This window comes from Dermacentor silvarum, chromosome 7 (assembly GCF_013339745.2).
Source record: "Dermacentor silvarum isolate Dsil-2018 chromosome 7, BIME_Dsil_1.4, whole genome shotgun sequence".
Lineage (NCBI taxonomy): Eukaryota > Metazoa > Arthropoda > Arachnida > Ixodida > Ixodidae > Dermacentor > Dermacentor silvarum.
This window is the reverse complement of record NC_051160.1, coordinates 67,139,660-67,160,886: the sequence shown is the minus strand read 5'-3', so window position 1 is coordinate 67,160,886 and position 21,227 is coordinate 67,139,660. Positions and strand designations below refer to the sequence as shown.

At 43.0% G+C, this 21,227-nt stretch overlaps 1 protein-coding gene across 1 annotated transcript; it reads left to right on the top strand.

Annotated features, from left to right (window-relative positions):
• The first annotated feature begins 456 nt into the window (after nucleotides 1-456).
• Nucleotides 457-11,722, top strand: LOC119459548 (uncharacterized). Its single transcript, XM_037721261.2, has 4 exons — nucleotides 457-521; nucleotides 2,745-2,839; nucleotides 9,423-9,757; nucleotides 10,847-11,722. The coding sequence occupies exons 2-4, from the start codon at nucleotides 2,758-2,760 to the stop codon at nucleotides 11,099-11,101; spliced, it is 672 nt and encodes a 223-aa protein (XP_037577189.1). The 5' UTR covers nucleotides 457-521; nucleotides 2,745-2,757; the 3' UTR covers nucleotides 11,102-11,722.
• The last annotated feature ends 9,505 nt before the right edge of the window (nucleotides 11,723-21,227 follow it).

The following is a 21,227-nucleotide window of genomic DNA, read 5'->3' as shown; positions in this document are numbered from 1 at the left end:
TAGGAAACAATTGGATGAAGCAGCAGGCAGGGACGAAGGCAATAATGATTAACGGCGGCCTATTGAAGCACACGTGGGGGGTCGTGACGTATTTTTTTTTTCTGGTTGATGTCCAGATGGTGAAATGCGTCAGAAGGATAATGGCTTTAATCGCAGCATGAACGACCAGGTAGAGGGAACGAAAATATCATGAATCTGACTGCGTGGCCGAGATGGTGAAAAAACGGCGATGAACAATGAGCCAAGAAACAAAAGAAAGGGGAAAATAGCGATAAATGCCTGAAGTGCACATTTAGAGTAACGTCACGGTGATGTGTAGTAAATGTATACAATATAGAAGTCAACAAGGATCTTTGACAAATTTTTGGCTTGAATTGTCCTTGTAACTGAATTGCTGACATATGAGATATACTCTGCAATAAACATATAATGAAGCGGTGTATATATAAGGGGTTCAGCTGGACATAGCCTAGTCCACACTAAGTCGAGGGGTCTTGTTGAAGGTTTAGAACAGCCCTCCGGTGAGCATGACTTCTTGTTTATGAGTATCAGTACCGGTAACTTTTCTCTATATATTATCCTTGTTCAGCCAAGGATGCATTCACACCTCAATTGAAGTAAACTGTGCGGCCTTTGAAGTTGTAGCTTGTCACTGGAAAAACATTTAAGCGAGGTGGTTCTTGCGGGCTGGAAGCACTCGAATACGTTATGTGTATGTACTTCTGCTACCGCCGAACTTTGTAATGTACCAGGTGTAAATTTGCATGGAATGGGAGAAATTTCTGGAGCCCTTTGCTCGACAAGTTTTAAGTGTGTGGGTTCATTAAAGGCTAAACGAATATAGCGAAAAAAGCCAAGTTTTATTTACAACATGCACAAACTACAGTGTTGAAGGAGGGGGCCACCACCAGGCAACAGCAGCAGCGCACGCATCCGCAATACAAACAATAAGCTTTCGGAAGTAGCTTGATTCATGCAACACGTGGTATATATGCACTTTCCTGGGCATAAATACGTCTACATACATGTATACGCTTTAATAGCGCAGTGAAATTCGGTAACATTAGCGCCAGGGGAACATATACTGTTACACTGTTAAAAATGAACATTAATAACAGCAATAATTAAAAGCAAGTTAAGCAACAGTAAAGAGTGTGCACGTGCAGCTTAAGAGACATGAAATGAATATACATGTGGTGATTACATTCTGAACGGGTATGGACGCAAACTAATTTACAAGTTTCAAACAGTCCGCTGAAATTTATCACACGCAAAGATATCGCGCAATAGCGTGCTCGATAGTACCGCTTCTCCATTTATGCACTTCTGCAGTGGATTTAATTGCGCGGGTACGTTGTAGGTCAGGGTTTGCATATAGTAATTCTTTTCATAGTGCCTTATCATTCATTTTTCCGATCCCCGTGTTACACGGGTGCTGGGTCGTTCTACAAGGGCAGACACATTTCTTAGGAATTGTACGTTTTTTTTATATTTGCTAATTGTAATTGGTGTAGGAGACGGTATGCGTAAAGAGCTTTGACGTTAGATATTCTGTTTTCTTGACATAACAGTTTTGTACGACGCAAATAGTGAACATTGTTAATACAACGAATAGCTTTCTTTTCGAGTAGCAACAGCCTGTTAATGTTGCGTTGTGTAGTCGTAGCCTATTCCAAGCTGAACAGTAGTTTTATTCCTGCCTAGAGGTATTTACACGTAGAAATTTCCGCCGAGGCTCTAGAGGACCACAAGAGGGTTTCATATTTCGGGAAGATGGCAGGTATGATAGGGTGATGTACACGGAATGTCCCAAGTCTTAAAAAAAATTTGGTTTTTTACGTGCCAAAACCATGATCTGATTATGAGGCACGCCGTAGTGGGGGACTCCGGAAATTTGGACCACCTGGGGTTCTTTAACGTGCACCTAAATGTAAGTACACGGGTGTTTGCGCATTTCGCCCCCATGGAAATGCGGCCGCCCTGGCCGGGATTCGATCCCGCGACCTCATGCTCAGCAGCCCAACACCATAGCCATTGAGCAACCACTTTTTTTTCCTTCTTTATTGCCATTGAGCAACCACGGTGGGTAGTGTCCCAAGTGTGTAGCTTAATCGAGCACTTTGTAAATCAATACTAAAACTCACTTCTGCCATTTAGAGGCATATTACGACGCACGTACTTTTTTCCGCGAGAGTGTGAATGAAGTAAATGTAATGCCGGACTTCTATTTATATCACAATCACGGGCTTGTTACGTGTCATGCGAAATCAAAATGTAAATATTTTTTCTCTCTTTTCAAATAATTTAGATTATTTGCACTCTTTTTATAATATAATTGTACAACCATTCTAGGAAACTCTGTTCTTGCCTTTTTTTTTGCCCCATCATCTTGTCCCTTCCTTCGTCCTTGTCTTTACTTCCCTCCTCACTATCTTCAACACCGGTCTCTACCTGCGCCTTTTTAATGAGTGTCCAGGCATCTTTCACCTCTCTGTTGTGCTTGCCAGCTAGCTTCTTTCGTATTTCTCTCTCTGTCTATTGCATATTTGTGTTTCCATATTCAATAATAACAATAATAGTATTTCTAGGGCATTACACTGGCAGTATGCATAATTTTTCATCGTGTCTTGTGAGAGAACTGAATGAATGCAGCATTGCGTACCTTATTGGTCCAAATAAGGGGCATCTTAGTTAAGAACCTGTGCATTAAACTGAACATTGTATGGGCTGGTTATTCGTTTCAGCTTGTTTTACAGAATGAATATGAGAACAGCGACACTCCTGCTTCATGTTTGCATTGGCTTCGCCGTTGCTGTGCCGCAACCCAGCGCTTTATCAGGTAATAGTACTGCGATAGGCCATTTGAAAAGGACATGACATGTCGCGTCATACAGCCCCCCCCTCCCCCCCCCCAAGCTTTGTTGATAACGCGTGTAACCGTCAACTGCATTAAAGTCCCTATATAAGAAAAGTACCTCCATCTACTCTTTCCTCCGCCGCCTCCTGTCCTAAAGCGCTTGCTTTTTCTTTATTTTTTGCTTGCGAAATCCAAGTCGACGGTGGCGCACTTAGAAAGTCCACGTTGAAGCTTTCAGGCCGGGCGCACGACGCCGCCGCCGCCGACGACTGCGGCTGCGCAGAGGACTTTCAACGTGGCTCTGAGGCGAAAAAAAAAAGAAAATATAAAGAAGTGAAAAGCGCGCGCTATCATCGTGCAATCGGAGATACAGGAGAGAGAGAAGCGGCGTTTATCAAAGGATGGCGGTACTTTTCTTATATAGGGACTTTAAACTGCATGACATGTCAGCGCCGTTTGACAGGGAGATGGGTTGATATGGTCGATATGGATGATGTGAAGCGCAAGCGTGCAAAGCGCTCTCCCGTGCGAACGTTGTTTGCTACTTTATTAGAAATGCACAAGCCCTTGCTCTTACGTACCGTGAAGTGCCATAGCGTACATGAATTCCTATGGACGTTCTAGAAGAGCAATTTTTCGTCCTATGGGCACCGTTCACTGTTCAGATGGCGCTACGGCACTTCATGTTTCGCCCCAGTATTGCCGACGCCGGCCGCTAGAGAGGCGATGAAAATTATACGCCATTCCGAACGACAACGGCTTCCTTATCGTCGCTCGTTTGAGAGGTATGCCCAGCGCTTTGACGATATCAAGCTCACAATTGTTCCCGCCGCTCATATCGATTGCGAACGCGTGCTATCATACGCAGAGCATGCGCACTTTGATATTTTCACAACTCGGACAGCCTTCCTTCGTGATAAGTGATCGAAAGTATCACGGCGATTGTATACAGCGTCTCTCCAGTTTTGCTGGTTTTGACACTGGCTGTCCCAAAGCTTCACTTGTAGTGGCGCATAGCTCGCGTGCAAACTGCAATGCACGGTGCCTATGCTCTCTGTGTTTGAATGAGCTCATGCAGAACTTAATATCTTCGAGAACTCTTTTAAGCGCTACACGTGTTTGCAGAAAGGTGGGCAGGTAGGCATTGTTGACTAGAGGGTCAACATGCATGTGAATTATTGATACCTTTGCTCCGTACCGATCCAGGTGGCGCAGGTGTCTAAGTCTAGTTGTAAATGATGAAAGTACTGAAGACTGTGTATGCACAATGCCATGATCGCGGCGCCATTCGCTTATTTACATAGGTTCATTGATTATTTCCTGATGAATTTTCTACGGCTCAATATTTATACATGACACCAGTTGGCGCTTGTTGGTCTACTATTCTCACTCAATTTAATACAAATATTTGTTGATAATGCTTCTGACTGTCATGGAAGAACAAAAAATGTAGCTCTGTGGTTCTCGCTGAGACTAAAGATTGTTTTAATTATTGGTAATTGATACTTTTAACCGTTAGTGCACGAAATAGCAAATCAAACTATGCGTTTCATAAATCATTGCTAAGACGACGTTGTTTAAGATTCACTTAACTAGAAACAATTGCTTTAAAGGGGGGATGGAAAGCGAAATCGAGTAAGAACGTTATCTTTTATCTTAAAGGGGCCCTGAACCACCTTTTATCTAAGCGGAGAATCGGATTTGAAGTGAAAATAGGCTATTTCACAAACACTTTGCCGCAAAAAGTACTACAGTGCGTTCAGCAGTAAGCGGAATTATTGGCAATCAAAGACGACATCAGCTGTGCTCCCGTTCCTTCTTCAATGCATTGCACTGCGAAGGCTACGGTGGAATGAGCGTGCGCTGAACGCTCCGCCTACGAAACGTCACCGTGGCGCGCAGCTCAAATTTCATTTGGAATGTTAACGTAGACGCCACGACTTCCAATTTTGGTGCCTACGACCCGCTGAACGTAAGCCAAACGCGGTTGTTCTCGGCGAGTCGCGTGGAGTCGCAGTGCGCTTAGCCAGTGGACTCGTGGCGGCACCCCACGGCGGCCACGGTATCTGCGCTGCGTAGCCGACCGCAGCACCCAATAGCAGCCGCGTAACGCGTGCCCTTTATTACAAAATAAAGCGTCCAGAAGAGAGTGATTAGTTGGCTTCTGTTAGAAAGGAGATCATTTGAGAGAAAGGTGACTTCGCGCTCCGCTTGCGAGCTCCAAGCACCGCGTACGACCGCAAAACTTGTCTGAGATGTCAGCAGCAGCTTATGCTACCCGCGGACTAATTCATTTCACCAAGCCCTAGAGGTGGTTCTGGGCCCCTTTAGCGCTAAAATGTGAAACCGCCCATTGCAAATGTTTGCTCCAAGTGGCTTGCTCAGGTGCGCACCGAAAAGTATTTAAAAATGGCGCCAAACACGTCGTTCCCAAGTGACCCAACTTCCTCGCTCGCGCTAATTTGGGCTACATGCAGTGGCGTTTGCTTTGTTATTCTTGATTTAAAACGTAAAGATGTTTTTGCTGGCGTAATCATTTAGAAATATAATGTGTGTAGTTCTTTTACCGTTTCCATGGGCGCTATACCGTAAAGTCATTTCATTCTGTTTCTATTTTACGATTCGTTAAAACTTATGCAGGCCACCCCAACTTTCCCTGTTAGTCATGCGATGACACGGTATCTAGTAAAACTACCCATATGATATTGTGGGATGTTGCGTCTGCTGAAGGACGAATCCCAACGTTAAAACGTAACAACTGCTTATTTAATTAGCAATGGCAGCGGGCGAGCGTACCAACGCTATGCTCGTCTCGGTAGCGGAAGGAAAAAAAAGCCACCCTTCCCAGCCGGGCAGCCTGTTATTGTAGCCACCGCTGGTGACGCATACCTCGGGTGACGCAGCGGGGGCGCTGTGTTTTATCGGTAACGCAGTCCAGCGTGTAGCCATGTTACGCTGGGCCGGATGATAACAAGGCGGAGACTGCGCGGAAATATGCGCAGAGTGTGTCACCACAATATGTACAGACAGATAATACATGATTAGGTTAAACAAAAAAAATCGCGCACTATTCCACTGCTGGGAATTTTGATTACCAGCGAAGCAGTTTAGCACACGACATAGAGGTGACACAGAGCATAGATCAAATGTACGGGGAAATTTTATCTCTTGGGCAGCGACGGCGGTCATCCCGAAGACAGGCAAAGGCACACACACTACTATTTTGATCAGTGGTCTTGATCGGCGGCAGACGTTAGCGTTAAAGCCCCTATATTTATAAAAGTAGCGCCATCCACTTCCCTCCTCCTCCGTTCCACTATCGCGCTCGGCGCGACCAGCGCGATCGAGGCGCGATATCGACAGTGGCGCCGCCTGCGTCGGGCCTGCCGTGGCAGACGACAGCTAACGCGCTACCAGAGGAAATCCGAGGAAAACTTCGATCGCGCCCTGCGGAGACGTTTTTGAGGCGCGATTTTGCTTCGTCAGTCAGTAACTGGTCTTAATAATGCCGTTTTGGAAGTAGCAACGCGACGATACAAGACGGCGCAAATATCAAGTGTGCAGCAAGCGTTTGCGCACGCCGGATGGTAAGCAAAAAAAGCCTTTTGCCCTCGCCTGGTCGGTTGCGGCAACTTAAGGCGCAGCAGCATGCCATCACAACGAAGTTCTTGTCCCTAACACGTTTGATCCGTTTGTGCGTACATCACTTTCGTCGCACAGGCCCGAGAATGGCAGTCGGAGCGCGCTGGAAATAAAAAAATATACAAAAGCGCGACGCGAACTTCCACGTGACACGGATTGGCCAATGGGGGAGCGGAGGAGGCTGGGGCGACAGGAGGCGGCTAAGAGAGGGCGAGGAGGAAGCGCCGGGGTGAGCGCGGTGGCGGCGAGATCTAAGAATGGCGCTACTTTTATAAATATAGGGGCTTTAGTTAGCGTGGAAGACTACCGCCACCTCGGGCAGCCGGAGGAAACTAGGCACGCACGACCGGACAGAAAGTAGACACACGGGACGGGACTGCCACGCCGGAAGAGCTGAAGGAAACTAGGCACGCAAGCGCTTGGAATGACAGCAAAGAGACGGCGGTGTGAGCGTATACATATGGCTGGCGTGGGTCGCAAAACAGCAAATCTTAGAGCAACTCTTATTTCCTACCTGAGAGTCTACTGATGTCGAAAATGGTGCCTATTTTATCTACTGAAAATGCATATACAAGGGATGAGACACATATGCTTTTGCACAGAATGAAGCAATTTTGCGTTAAATGCTGGAGCTCAATTTTTGCTCATGCAGATAAGTTGACGGACACAAAAATTGCATAGAACGCTAGCTATAGACAGATTCGCTGTAAGAAAATATTCATGATTCGACGCTTGTTTTTCCAATAGCTATTGCTGCACTGTCAGGCTGCACCCACTTCACTTGTATGTCTTGCTCGCGACACAAAACCGCAAAAGTTTACAATGTCTAAGTTACGTGTACGCACTAAAGATTCATTATTAGGCTGAACAAAACTGAGATTTTGCTCGATAGCCAGAGACTGCGCCGTATCGAAAATAATAAAAGTTGGCTGTTCACTGATCGCTCTTGCTCTAGCTACTTGCAGTTGCCGGTTAGAATGAATTTGTCTGCGTATAACAAAATGTTTAGGTAGCAGTATAACCTTGCCTAGCAGTATAACCTTTCATCACATCTACGATGTCGCTCTGACCCACTCTTTTTCGCTGAGGATCCGTTTTAGCTGTAATTTTGACCATACCTTCGAAGCTGCCACGATTTCTGACAAGCCACCATAAACTAATGAACGGGACGTGGAGCAATAGTAGACTACGGCACCACCCTCCTCATTCGGTTATCTACTTTCACTGCCCTGCTACACTTCAGCGTGCTCCTCTGCTTTTGTCATCCAATCAGATGAGAAAAACTTGTAAAGGTTGACAATGCTAGGGGCATTCAAAGCAAGCAGAAGTGACTTAAACTTGAGGAAAAACCTTTGATTGGGCTGTTCAAACCAAGTTACGGATACCCGTCCCATGCTCGCGCTACCGGTTACGTATATTTGACGCCAGGGGATTGGAATAAAGTTATACTGGAATATTTTCACATTATCCGGCCCCAGTAGTTCAGTATACGCCTCAAAGTTGTGATAATGATCGTGATTCCCGCGCGAAGAACTTATTTCATGTAGGTGTCAAAAATCACGTTTTTCTTGAGCATCCATAGTAAAATGCACGGTTTATGATTTAATTATTACTGCAGTGGGGATAATCATGCCAGAAAGAAACCTTTTGATATATTGTTGTCACAACAGGGCTGCGATTTTGTAGCGATGTTTTATGACTTATTCTATACTAGTGTTATCATCCACCGGTCACGGCAGGCTGATCTCGCTGATAACGCGAGCGGCCCGTCGCTCTGACCACTGACAAAGCGCGATAAGCGCGAGAAGGCATTATTACCGGAAAGGCATCACTACAAAATACCGGCCCAGGTATGTTTTGCGATGATTTGCTGAGCAGGATGTTCCATAATAATATAAGACAGGCAGGCCTTTAGGCCTCCGCCAAAAGCTGTGAAAGTGCAAGAAAGCGTATTAAAAGTCAATCGCAAGAAAATAATCGTGAGGACTACGCACTAGGAGCGTTCTAGGCCCACTAGTCGGCAATTAAAACGTTAAATCATTCGAACATTAAAGCACTCAACAACAATTTTATTGTTGTTGCATGCAGGTGAACAAAAAACGTCATTCAATTAACACCTACTCAAATAAAATGCGTTGCTCCTTATGCCAACAAATCCTTTGCCACCAAGTTTGTTTTTTTTTACTATATTATGCGCTACGCTTACATTTCTTTTAGTTCAGAACAAAACCCACTGCACACCAGAAACTACCACAAAATTTGGAGCTCTTTCCTTGGGTAATAGTTTTCAGAAATGTTGCTTCAAAGAGAAAACTGTTAAACAAATATATTTCAATATTTCAGCAATATTATTTATTCCTACACGAAAGAATTTATAATAAACGTACTCTTTACTAAAGCAGCCAGATAACACACAAAAACTAATCAGGTGTGATGTAGCGCCAATATAACATGTTTACGCAATATAGGCTGCAGGTTTGTGGCTGCATTGTAGCCGCGAGCTGAGGTTAAGCGTCTAGCGGTTGCGGCAGAACAGCATCCTAGATTGTAAGGCTACTCGCGACTATAGGAAATAACTTCTGGAACGTATTAGCGCACAGTCAGGTATATAGGATATCTTTGGACCGCGTTTTGGAATGAGACCAGGATCGCAAAAGAGATCTAACTGGCTGGCATAGCTTTTAGCTATGCGGATAAGTGCTAGTTATATTCACGACAGGCGTTAACACATACAATAAATTTATTTCTCATTAATCCACTGGAATATCCACTCAATAACAAAAACGAATCTCATTGGAATAAAATAATGCGCCAACTACTGGTCGTTTAAAGTTGCATATGAATGTGGTTTACAAATATCTTGGTTTTCTGAACTGTTCAAAATATAACGAGGAAAATTTCCACCCATGTTCACGTTCTGCAGAAGATGCCAACGACTGTGATTTTTCTGGTATCGACCTCTACCAAGAGGTTGATGCGGTCATCAAAGAGCTGCCACCAGAGTACTCACAGCCTGACCGAAAACCGGAGGAAGTCATACCTGGCGTTTTCCTCGGGACCATTGTGTACAAAGGCTTGGACAACTTGAGACCATACGGCCCTGTATTGAGCTACTGCCGCAACGGCACCAGGCTTGTTCAAGTAGACCTCGCCACCGACGATCGCCTTATGGAAGCTTTCATGCCTTGGAAGACATGTGGTGGACAGCAAGGATCTATTGGGACCTATGCAAGTGCGAGGGTTACGGTCACATTCAAGGTAACATTTTCAGGTCATTGCCTGCTTAGTACTTTAGGAAAATAGGTGTATGAACAGCCCTTGCAAGCAGGGTTCGAATGCTTTCAAGCCTCCTAGATAATGAATAAATTAAACAGTATGTACAGCTTCATATTTTGAGTAAAACGCTGATGTGTTATGTCAGGTCCACTTCAACGACACGTTCCATGTTTATTCCTTTCCTGACTTAGAAATCCCTGCGGCAATACGATCGAATACTGAGCAACCTTGTAGTTTCTTCACTTGCGCTTAGCTCTGTTCTCACGTAAGATGAGGACAACAGAAAAGTGTCCCATGAAACTGTTCTATATTGCCAGAATTTTGAATTTTCATCTATAACCTAGATTGATGTCAAACCGGGCACGGTCTTTTATTCCTTATAGTCAGACGTTAGCTGTTACTTACTGTAACATCGGTAAGGCTATTGATATGCAATGGCTGCTACAATTCGTCAAGTCCGCCCGTATGCTCGTTTTTGCACATGCTTTTGTTAGTAAGCGGTAAAATCTTCAGCTATACTAAACGCAGCAAAGCAACTCAGCGGCTTATAGATCTATAACTTGCTTATAAAACTAGGGATGACATTTGCCAGATCTTTATACCATCTGAATGAATCTAGTGGACACGGACGGCATTTAAAAATTTGAGTATTGACACATTGTAAACTATGGTAAACAAACATTGTAAACAATTGTAAACAGACAACACATTTAAGAGTAATCTGAAAACGAGCTAAATTTATTCGTTTTCGACCGTGCTAGAAACTACGTGAAGATACGTGACATTTACATGTAACAAACGTTTCAACACTTTCTTCAATGCATTACAATAAAATACCCATCTTCAACGTAGTGAATCTTCGCCTCATCCCATGAAGAAGAGATGAACTAGCTAAGTCTAATATTTTGTTTCGAATTCTAAAAATGCTCTTCCACTCTTGTTTATGATTTAGGTTTTTCTAAGAAAGAAGTCAAAGCAAATTGATTACGCGGCTTTAGGTTACATGTACTGCAAATAGGTCCGCAGAATACGTTGTATAGCAGCCTTATTCTTCGTTTGATGTAATTGCAGGTGGTGGACACAAGTACTGCTGAACCATCCGTTAAAAATCAAGTAAACCTGGACCACCACAGTGGACCAACTCCAGTTTCTGTGCATGCTGTTTCCGTGTATCTGCGAGGAGCTGGCGACACAGTGGGAAGCGCTGTGGAAATTGCGAGCAAACTGTTTCCTCAGCTACCCAAGGAGTTCTGGCTCGACATGGTGACATGGAGGCTCCGCACCGTACTTAAGGAGATCATCTGGAAGTTATCTTTGGGCATCTGAGCGAACGTTTACGGTTACCTGGCGTTCCTATAGATGCTCTTAGCATTTGTAGAAGCTACTACAAAATGGCACTTGTACTTTACAAGGCCACGTCTCGGTAGTAACGTGCATGCTTCGATTGCTAATAAAGAGCTTTTAGATAGGAGACGTACCCCGTGCCTATTTATTTGCAGCTAAGTTTCCTTGATTGCCTGTGTATTCAAGGGAATAGGTTTTTACCATGCCGCATCGGCGAAAACAGAACCACAAGGTTGGTCTTTACCGTGAATCTCTTTGGCCAGACCGCAACGTTTGTTTGCGGTAGAAACATTTCTTGGCGGTTGTGGCAATATAATTGTGATTTATAAATTTTTCCAAGGAGAAAGTTTTAATATAGAGTGGGAGATGATTGTATCCTATATAACAAATGACAAAAACTTCAAGCGCACAACAAATCGGGGTCGGTGAAAGAAGGCGGGAGACGCACGAGTGCTCGTTGTGTGCTTGAATTTTTTGTAGTGTCTTATCAACACGTTCAAACAGCCACGTTATATAACAAAATTGGTGCTTCCAACAATCAGGTGGTTCTTAAGAAATCCTGGGCCATGCTTCAACATTTGTGTCTTTTTGTGCTATATAATAATAAATTACAACAATATGGTAGCAATGACAGTTACGCGTAAGAATAAGTCACCTACTATCTCTTACATAACAATGCCGGTAGCTGTTTGTCTGTGCTTTATAGTTTAAATACTTAGGGATTGGTATTTCAGTTGAATTTCTATTGAACGATCACGTCGCCTATACTCAGAAGAAGGCGATGAAACAACCAGGTTTCTGGCGCAGAACGCTTAACCAAGCTTCAAACGAATGAAAGCTTCTGCGATATAAAACTTATAAAAAGCATGTGCGTTAATATGTGTTGTTGTCAGCGTGGGATTCCCACACACACATACAGCCAAAAGCAAACTCTAAATTGTTCATCGGAAGACAGCAAGGTTCATTTTTATTTTGTACAGCGGAAATAGTCGCCAACCGCTGTTTGAACTTCTGCAAACAGAGTCCCTATAATTGAGATACTTTCGTGACAGTCTGAAACCTTCTTTTTCATACATCATAATAACCATGGAAATAAGCAAACGCATTTCAAACTTGTTGCCCAGAAATGCGCTCGTTGTCTTCGTTCAGGAAAAGTCAGTGATTTCTCTTGAAGAACTAATACTTTTAAGTATCCATTTTCCCCGTACCAACCGCGAGTGGAACAGCCTATCCAGATATATAGTCGAGTGTCCTTCTGTTTCAGCTTTCACAACCGCAACTGATGTTATGAATTGACAATGCCGTAATCGACATGTTTCGCGCAGCAAGTCATCTAGGGCGTCATTATTTCTTGATTAATTGATGCTTTTTCGGTGACGGTGCTTTCTCCATGTTCCGTTTAGCTCTTTCCTCATTTTTTTTTCACATTTGTCTTTCTTTGAATTAGTAAATATGTAATTGTATTGAGCACCTTGACTAACATGTCAATCGCGTGTTTCAGTGCACACTGCCTGGAGCTCCTTTGTGCTTTTTTAAAAGTATGCTAATTTAGGTAATAAAATACAGTTTGTAGCATTTATTAAAAAACCCACCCCTGCTTGAGGCCTGGAATGCAGGCTAGCAGTGCCAGGGTTGCAAGCAAGTAAATTAATGAAGAACTCTCGCTTGAAGAATCAACTTCATAGCTTCATTGAAATGGATGTTTTACTATTTTTTGAAGAGAGTGTAGGTTGTAACGCATGCAACACAGTACATTTGATGCGCAAATTAATTAGTCAATTTGTTGAATGGCAGACTTTGACATTACAATGTGAAGCTATCGGGTTTATATCTCGTTGTTCTTATTATAGCCGGTAGCTGTTTTTTGAACAATAAATCCTTGATTTGGACCAATTGTTTTGTCTTGCTGAGAGCGAAGGTATCCGTTACATTTTTGCTCTCGTTACCCATCGCTATAGACGAATTTTGCAATTGACTTATTTGGTTTCATCTTGGGAGTTTGCTGATATTTTTAACACAACTCTGTCGCAATCGTGCCTTATTAGCAATAAGGCACGATTGCGACAGAGTTGGCAGAGGGGTGTATTGCATTGTAGCACAATTATGAGAATTTACTGCCACATCCTAGACTACTCTTTTTGCGTGGTTCCACCAGACTATTGTTCCTCATGAACAAGAAACAGCAAACTGGTAGAGCAATGGGAGGTCCAAATACGCCCTAAAACATACACTTCTCCTTGTGATTACACGAAATGTAAAATTTACGCCTTCTCGTTTCGTATACGCTTATCCTTCTTCTGTAACTATTATTCTGACAATTAGGTTGAGTATCTTGCAATTTTCATTATGTATGGCTAACGACAACATGTGTGGCATCAAGAGACAACGACAAAGAATGAACAGAAAATAAAAGGCTATAAATTGTAACAGGCTGACAGGGAGCGAGCGACAAGCGAGCAGTCGCAAAAAAAAAATGCTGCCCGTGCTATAGTACAACCTAGACGAAAGTAAAATAGGAAAAACTTTGGCGAAGCTGATAATGCGGTTCCTTTAAAATTCCAGCATGTAATAGTGGGTGAGAAGCACCGCATACACAGTTGATGTTATTTAAGAAAGTTGTGACAACTTATTGAAATGGGTGAAAATGAATGAGTGGTGAAAGCCCGTACAGGGCAAGAAGGTCGACCAACACCTCCTTTTACTACTTTTGTTCCCAAGCTGTCGCATGGGCCTAAACTGAAGGTGGCAGGTACTGCCTACATGTAGATTTCCGTGCCGTAAAAAAAACTTGCCATTTACCCAGTGGTTTATAAAAGGCTCGGTCACAGCGGTGTCAATGGTTTTCCAAACGCAGCATGAAACAACTGCATGAATATTCATGGTGCTGGTTGATTGGGTTTTGCTGCCTTTCACAATCTTCCACCAGTGAATATGTGTGCTGTCATTGTTCAGCGAAACAAAAGTGTAGTTTGCTTGCAATAATACATAAACAGGTGAGATTGCGGAAGCAGTTTTAATTGAGCCAGATTGTGACAACCGAGTTGGCCATCAGTTCTTCATATGTGCAATGAAAGTTTCATTTATGAGCGATAGTACATACAAACATAAAATACAACAAATGATAGAGTATAGTATCAAATAACACTACTACGCTATCTTGGTGTGATTTTGTCGGAGCACCTACATGAGCTGATGCTTCCTTACTGTGCACATTTTTTATGTGCACAATAAGGTGTATAAATATGGTTCGTGTTTAATAAAACATTAGTTTTTTGTTCAATGCCTCTGGTACCCATTGTTCCTGCTGTTTTTACCGACTTTCGCAGTGATTTCATCGTGATGCGTGTATACAGTTTCCAGCTTGTCAGTCCGTGTGCAAACACCTATTCATGCTAAGAGACAATGTGATAAAAAACGGACGATGGTTATTCACTGTCCTTCTAAAGATAGGCGTAATCAACACTGTAATTTGCAATTGCAAAAATATTTTTTACACATTTAAATTAACTTGTGCTTTTTCCGCACCAATAAAATTTTATCTTGAGTGAGATATTACTCAACATTGCAAAAGTCACAGCTAATTGTTGTAGAAATATTGTTAAAATGTAGCTGAAATGTCCCGCACTTACTTTTTCTCAAGCTCAAGTTTACATAGTTCGACATTCAAGGAGACAGTTTCTGAGATTCAAATGACATGGGGGATCGCACCTAAACAATTCGGCGAATATATGATGCAAATACCTTGAGTAAGTTTTCTTCCCATCTTTTTTATTCAAAAAAGCTTTCGTCATATCACTGCTGCGGGACGCTGCTGACCTTCCTACATTCACTAATAATTTTAGGTGGCTTTTGTTCCTCAAACATTGCACATCCCGTCTGCTGTAGAATTCAATGGTTCAATGTGCGAGAAATACAAACACCAAAAATTGATGTAAATGCTCCTTGAGGTAACAAGTCAGTAGCCGGGGAAAAATAACAGATAAATAACAAGTTATGAAGAACTATCTAAAACAACCAGGAGATCATTTAAACGTTATACCTCTATAATGTGATTTATTGACACACAAAAATAAGTTATACAAAGTGCAGGGTTGACAATGCCGTCTATATTTCGGCAACGCATTACTGGCTGTTGTAGAGGTCCCGTAAATGTAAGAGAAGTACCGATTGAACACTTACAAACTAAAATTCTCTATTGTGATTCTCGTGAGTTTTTTTTTTATTTTTTAGGAATCATATTGATATCGAGGAATCAATACCAGTGAGTGCTCAAGGATGTAATTCAGTAGCAGTCTCTTAGAAGTGAACAAGGCGTTGTCATATCAACTGTCCTGCCTAACAATTCTGACCTTTCGATCAAAGTATAGACCTGAAGAGAAAACAATGCCAAAAAAATCCTCCCTGATGGTTTTTCGTGGTGCACTAAGTGAAATACTGCTTTACAGAAACATTTACGGCTGAAACATAGATGTGAGCTCCTAAGCATATTTATGTTGCTGAACGCTGGTGCTTTCCCAGCAGAAGAGAAAGAAAATGTAGAAAATTCTATTGCTCACAAGGCGGTGTTTCGACGTCAAAATATAATCAGTGCAGGGGAGTTCCGCAGGGTTCCGTTCTTTCTCCCAATTTGTTTATTATTCTAATGAGCTCAATTCCACTGTGTGATGATGTACAAGTGTATGTTTACGCAGATGACGTGGCATTCTTTGCGTCAGCGAGTGACATTCACTCTCTGCAAAGAATATTACAATCATATCTAGCAATACTTGAAGATTGGCTTGATGATATTCGTATGACAATAAATGTTAGCAAGAGTGCCTTCCTTGTATTTCCCTTGAATATACCGGTTAATGTCTCCCTTCAATACCGTCAAGAAATAATCCCTCAGTGCGAACTTTATTAAGTATCTAGGCGTTATATACGATCAAAAACTTAGTTGGCGCAACCACATCGAACATGTTACGTCTAAGGCAGCGCGCGCTGTTGGCATGGTTCTAAAACTCGGTCACCGACGCTCTGGCCTACGCAGAGACATTCTCATTATGATTTATTGTATGTATGCTCGACCCATATTGGAATTTAGGTGTGTTTTATTCTCTGGTGGTCCAGCATACAAGATCAACCCCCTCGTTCTTCTAGAGCGAGGTGCCCTCCGGATTTGTCTTGGATTGACAAAATTTGTTGCTAATAATGTATTATATCAAGAAGCCCGATTACCCACACTCGTTATCAGATTCAGCATCCTTACAGTAAAAACCTGCTTAAACATTTACGCATCTTCATTGAGACGATCTCAGTATGTATTCATTAGAGAAAGATCTGCCTTCTTTGAAGAAACATGGTCCCGTCTATGCAATCCGCAGGTTCTTTTTCTGCAAACTCAACTGGAACCATTAAAGGTTCAGATGCGCGAGATAATTCCCCTCAAAAAACCTGTAAATGCTAGTAGAATTAAATTCGATGACATATTTCCATCCAATGCTAAACTCCTGCCAACTAAATATCTAAGCGGATTACTGCAAGATCATTTAGCGCAAATGAAAATCAATATTGTAATAGCGACGGATGCACCCGTGTGTGACGAGAAAGCGGGTGTAGGCATTTTTTCTGAGGCGCTATCCTGGTCTTATTCAATGCGACTGCCTGATTTTACACCTCTATTTGAGGCAGAATTATTAGCAATTATATTAGCTCTTCGTAAACATCCTGGAAATTTTTCGACAGCGGTAATAGTACCTGATTCGTTGCCAGTGGACACAGCGCTCACCTCATCCTCAGACAACACAGTTTTCAACGAGCTAGAAAGAATAATCCCTTCGACCTTACGTCTGGTGCGCTTAATATGGGTACCAGGTCACCATGGCTTGTTTTTAAATGAAATGGCCGACGCACTCGCACGTACATCCCTACATGGACCAGTCATGCATGTTCTGCCGACTTCTGCTTATATCACCGCGGCTAGGTTTCGAAAACTATGTCTCCTAAATTACTCTGCAAAACAGACATTCCATATCACAGACTTAAAGCATTTGCTTTAGCCTTGGCGATAATCAATGGTGTCCCACACGTAAATTGGAAATCTCCATTACAAAATTACGATGCCGTATTCCACCCCTAAATTTTTATCTACACAGGTCTGGACTGGCGATGTCCCCTCTGTCATTTCTGCAAAGAACCTGAAACCATTGATCATTATTTATTAAACTGCCGCCGATTCGCAATCCAGAGAAAGAAATACTTCGAAATTCCGTTCCGAAAATTAGACATCGCTATAAACACTGAAAATATTCTATCCTTCGGGGCATATACACTGGGCTTTAGCCACAGGAACGTATGAAGGGCCGTATACGAGTTCCTTGGTGACACAAGAATACCTAGTTAAATTACTGATATATTTTGTATTAATTTACAAAATTCCAATTTACGTTATTTAACTGATTGAGTATTTATTAATTTCAAATATTCCAATTAGACTGATTGAAATTTATTATCTTATACCTTGATCTCCTTCCAAAAAGCACACGCTTCCCTATAAGATAAAATAATATACGGCTCTAACATCAGTTAGTTTCATTGAATAATTTGAATCCACCTGTTTAACCGCCGGCTTCTTGGCCAATCCCCCGTGGTGGGTATGCGCCATGGCATAGGAAGAAAGCAAGCAAGCAAGATGTACGACGCCAAGGATGCCCAAAGCAGCCATGACGGCTTACTTCATGCGCCCTACTCTCAAGGAAGTCTGGCGCTCGAGCAACGTTATCTGGAGCCGGATCATGGACTACAGATAACCTCGAACCCATGGTCCGAAAGCGCGGATTTCAGGTGACTACTCATTAGTGCCGCGTCCGCATTGCAACCACTGTTCGTCTTTCAAAACAAAGAGCTGTATGTAGTTCATTACGCTCAATATCTTCGGTGGCCTACACCTGAGTGATCAGATTTCCAACATGATCACTCAGTGGTCACTGTCCACTGAGTGGACAACCTGGTCCCTTCCCATGTAGTGGCGAATTGAGGAATGCTATACCTCGTCGCGCTGTATTCTAATAAGCACAACTGAGCACTGGACGTTTGTTAGCGTTACTCGTGATTAATACTTATTGTACCTAGAGACACCGATAAGTAATTATAGGGTATGTTTGAAGGAAACCTTCATACCTTCATATCATTGGCACGTTGCTCATACCACATCAAGAGAGCAGTCGCCAAGCGTCGAAAAAGGCATGACACTCGCGACCTTCTTATGCTTGGCCACCCCAGACCTATTAGCGTATATTTTAGTGTTTTGTGCATACTAAATTTAAGTACGTGCCGCGACCTTCCACTGTTTTTCACGATCTCGTAGGAACACCAGATGCACGTGCGAAGAATATATTCACATTTCACCTATCGATTTATTGTTAGCGTAGAAAGCACGCTTCCACGATGTCTGGTGCCGATATCCGCGCAAGTGCGCGGCTTGCTGTTTTCTTTTTCTTTTATTTTCATGTAATGATCGCGATGTGTTTCGTGACTCTGATGAGTGCACCCGAGTGAGCGTTATCATTTAGCTTCTCATATTAACGCGATAGCGTTTAGGGCCCCATGTCGCAGAAAATCCGGCGTCGGCAACCAGCATGTGATCGCGGGTGGCGGAGAAAATCATCCAACCACTTTCACCGCGCAGGCCCTCCACGTGGTGGAAGGTTTTGGTGAACAAAAATTTATTTTCTCACAGTGAAATCCGTCAGAAAATGGTAAAGTACGACTTTAGCATTCGGCGTCGGATTCGCCGTCGGATTGTAATTTGAATGTACGAGAAAACCTAATTCTGCTACGAGGAACCTCAAACACTATCCCCTTTTCCAGCATTTCTACCAGACCTGCGCGCGCCGGGGCAATAGCAAACAATAATAAAATAATAAAAAAACGTGCTAGGGCCTTCACATTTTAATATAAGACCACTTATATTGCCCCTGAAAAAATGTCTTTCCAGCAATGCATTTCAGTTTAAAAGTGAAGCCGACTTTAAGCGGATCGGCGTAAGCTTGGTCTTTGTAAGTTGGCTTTCCCATGTTCATGTTGCAGTGAATGAAGCCTACTTGCCGTATGCGAACGATGCGATGCGAACGGGTCCCGATAGCGCTATCGCGTTCTACTCTTAAACGCGAAGCTTAAGCATCCTCCAATATTTAGTTTAGTCTGTATGTGCTGTCTTGCAGCGCCGGTTCACACGACCGTGTACGCTGGGCGGTTCTGATGGAATCTGAGACTAACAATACTTGCGTTACTCGACAGACGTTCTGTACAACCTGTGCGTCTGGGATGGTTAGACAAACTGTAACATTGGCAGCAGTGTGTGTGTGTGTGTGTGTGTGTGTGTGTGTGTGTGTGTGTGTGTGTGTGAGCAGCAGTGTGTGTGTGTGTGTCATTGATGTTTGTGTTGCATTTATAAGCTTGGGTGAGGCCATGTATGACGGCGTTGTATTCTCATCAGATGAATATTGTGAGCGCATATCGCGTTTAAAAGTGACAACCGCTCTTTTTGTCAATTTTAATTTTTACCGATTCGTATTACTGTATGCTGGAAAAAATGATAGGTAACGTTTCTTCGAACGTATTTCTAGTTAGCTTTCATGCGCTAGCAGAACTCGTTGCAAGTCGTCCCCACTCATATGGTGCAACTAAATGCTGCAGGGAAATTGCAGTGGAGAAAGATTCTCAGCTATAAAGCACAAAAAACAGCGACCAGTTAGCTCGGGCGCGCCCCATAAAAAGACGTGTAAGCAATGAATTCATATTAATAGTATCAAAGGAAAACTTTGACGGTCTGATTTATTTCAAAATGCAGCGTTGAAATGAACATTCTCCTTTGCGTTATCAGAGAAGTGCCGCCATTTGCTCTACACTCTTTTGAATGAACTCATGCTTGGCTGCATTTGAACGCAGGGCAGCGCTATCATTACGCATTGCCGTGTAATGTTGGCGCTGCTCCAATCGCGAGCTAAAAAATGACTCGGACTGAGTGTCATTTTATTGCTTACAGGATTGATTTTAGGGGCGAAGCTCCTTAGGGCGTGGGTCTGTCCTTCCTCCGCATGTAGCCACCTGTAGTTTTATGAAGTGTTCACTAGATGGCGTAAGTCCGTAGCTCTGGTTGGCATGGAGACCGCTATGTATGTATGTATACGCATATATACATATATATGTATATGTATAGTATAACCGGAAGCCGACTTCCGCTTCCGTGTCCACTTCCGGTTCCGCTTCCGGTTCCGCTTCCGTTTCACTTCCGGAAGCCAGCTTCCGGCTTCCGGAGAACGCTTCCGGCGTTTTTCTCTCTCGTCCGTAGCTAGGTGCGCTGCATTGCGCAAGGGTGTTCGTTCCCGACGCACGCTCTCTTTCTCTCTCGTTCCCGATGCGCGCTCTCTCGTCCGTATCTCTCGTCCGTAGCTGTGGTTTACCCGAATGATCCCCCGGTGCTTCGCCCACTCATCATCATTCACTTCGTGGATATGCTGTGATTTTTTTCAACTGTCATCCTGAGTTTTCATGTTCAAGTGTTCACCTGAATAAAGCAAATGCAGGAAAATCTTTCACAGTGTAAAAATAACTAGCAGTAGTTCAACTGAAGAGAACTAAGATTCGCTAAAAATTTGTGTGCCCGAAGTGCGAACGGGTACATCCCAAAATTAAGAACTCTAATTTATTCATGTGTCCCATTAAAATACTTGGATGAGAGCTGTCAAAGCTTGCGGGAAGCGATACCGATAGTGCTCTGATATATTCGAACAAATATGTTTGCCTGCTGCTTCAGATGTATCCAACCTGCGCCCGCGTCTGACATAGAATACGTTTCTTAATATTTTGCAGGTAATATTATTAGCAGTACATCTCATAGCGCACATGCGCAATTTTACGATTCACGTCGTATCCGCCTTATATCATGACTGCACAGCAACCTGCTAAGGGAGCCTGCAGCTTCTAAGGAGCAATCTGGGAGCTGATAATAAAAAGTATGCACGGCAGGTAGGCGTGCATAGGTTTAGCGTCATTACTTTGGTGATATCTTGTATCCGCTAATTCCAAGTTGAGCTAAAGGGCACTTCTGTTGCATTCGGCGCTTTTG

Excerpts from the sequence above, each read along its gene's own strand:
- LOC119459548 (XM_037721261.2), top strand. The coding sequence starts at position 2,758 with ATGAATATGAGAACAGCGACACTCCTGCTTCATGTTTGCATTGGCTTC. Across the intron at positions 2,840-9,422 it reads GCAACCCAGCGCTTTATCAG|AAGATGCCAACGACTGTGAT; the intron begins GTAATAGTACTG and ends CACGTTCTGCAG. Across the intron at positions 9,758-10,846 it reads GGGTTACGGTCACATTCAAG|GTGGTGGACACAAGTACTGC; the intron begins GTAACATTTTCA and ends ATGTAATTGCAG.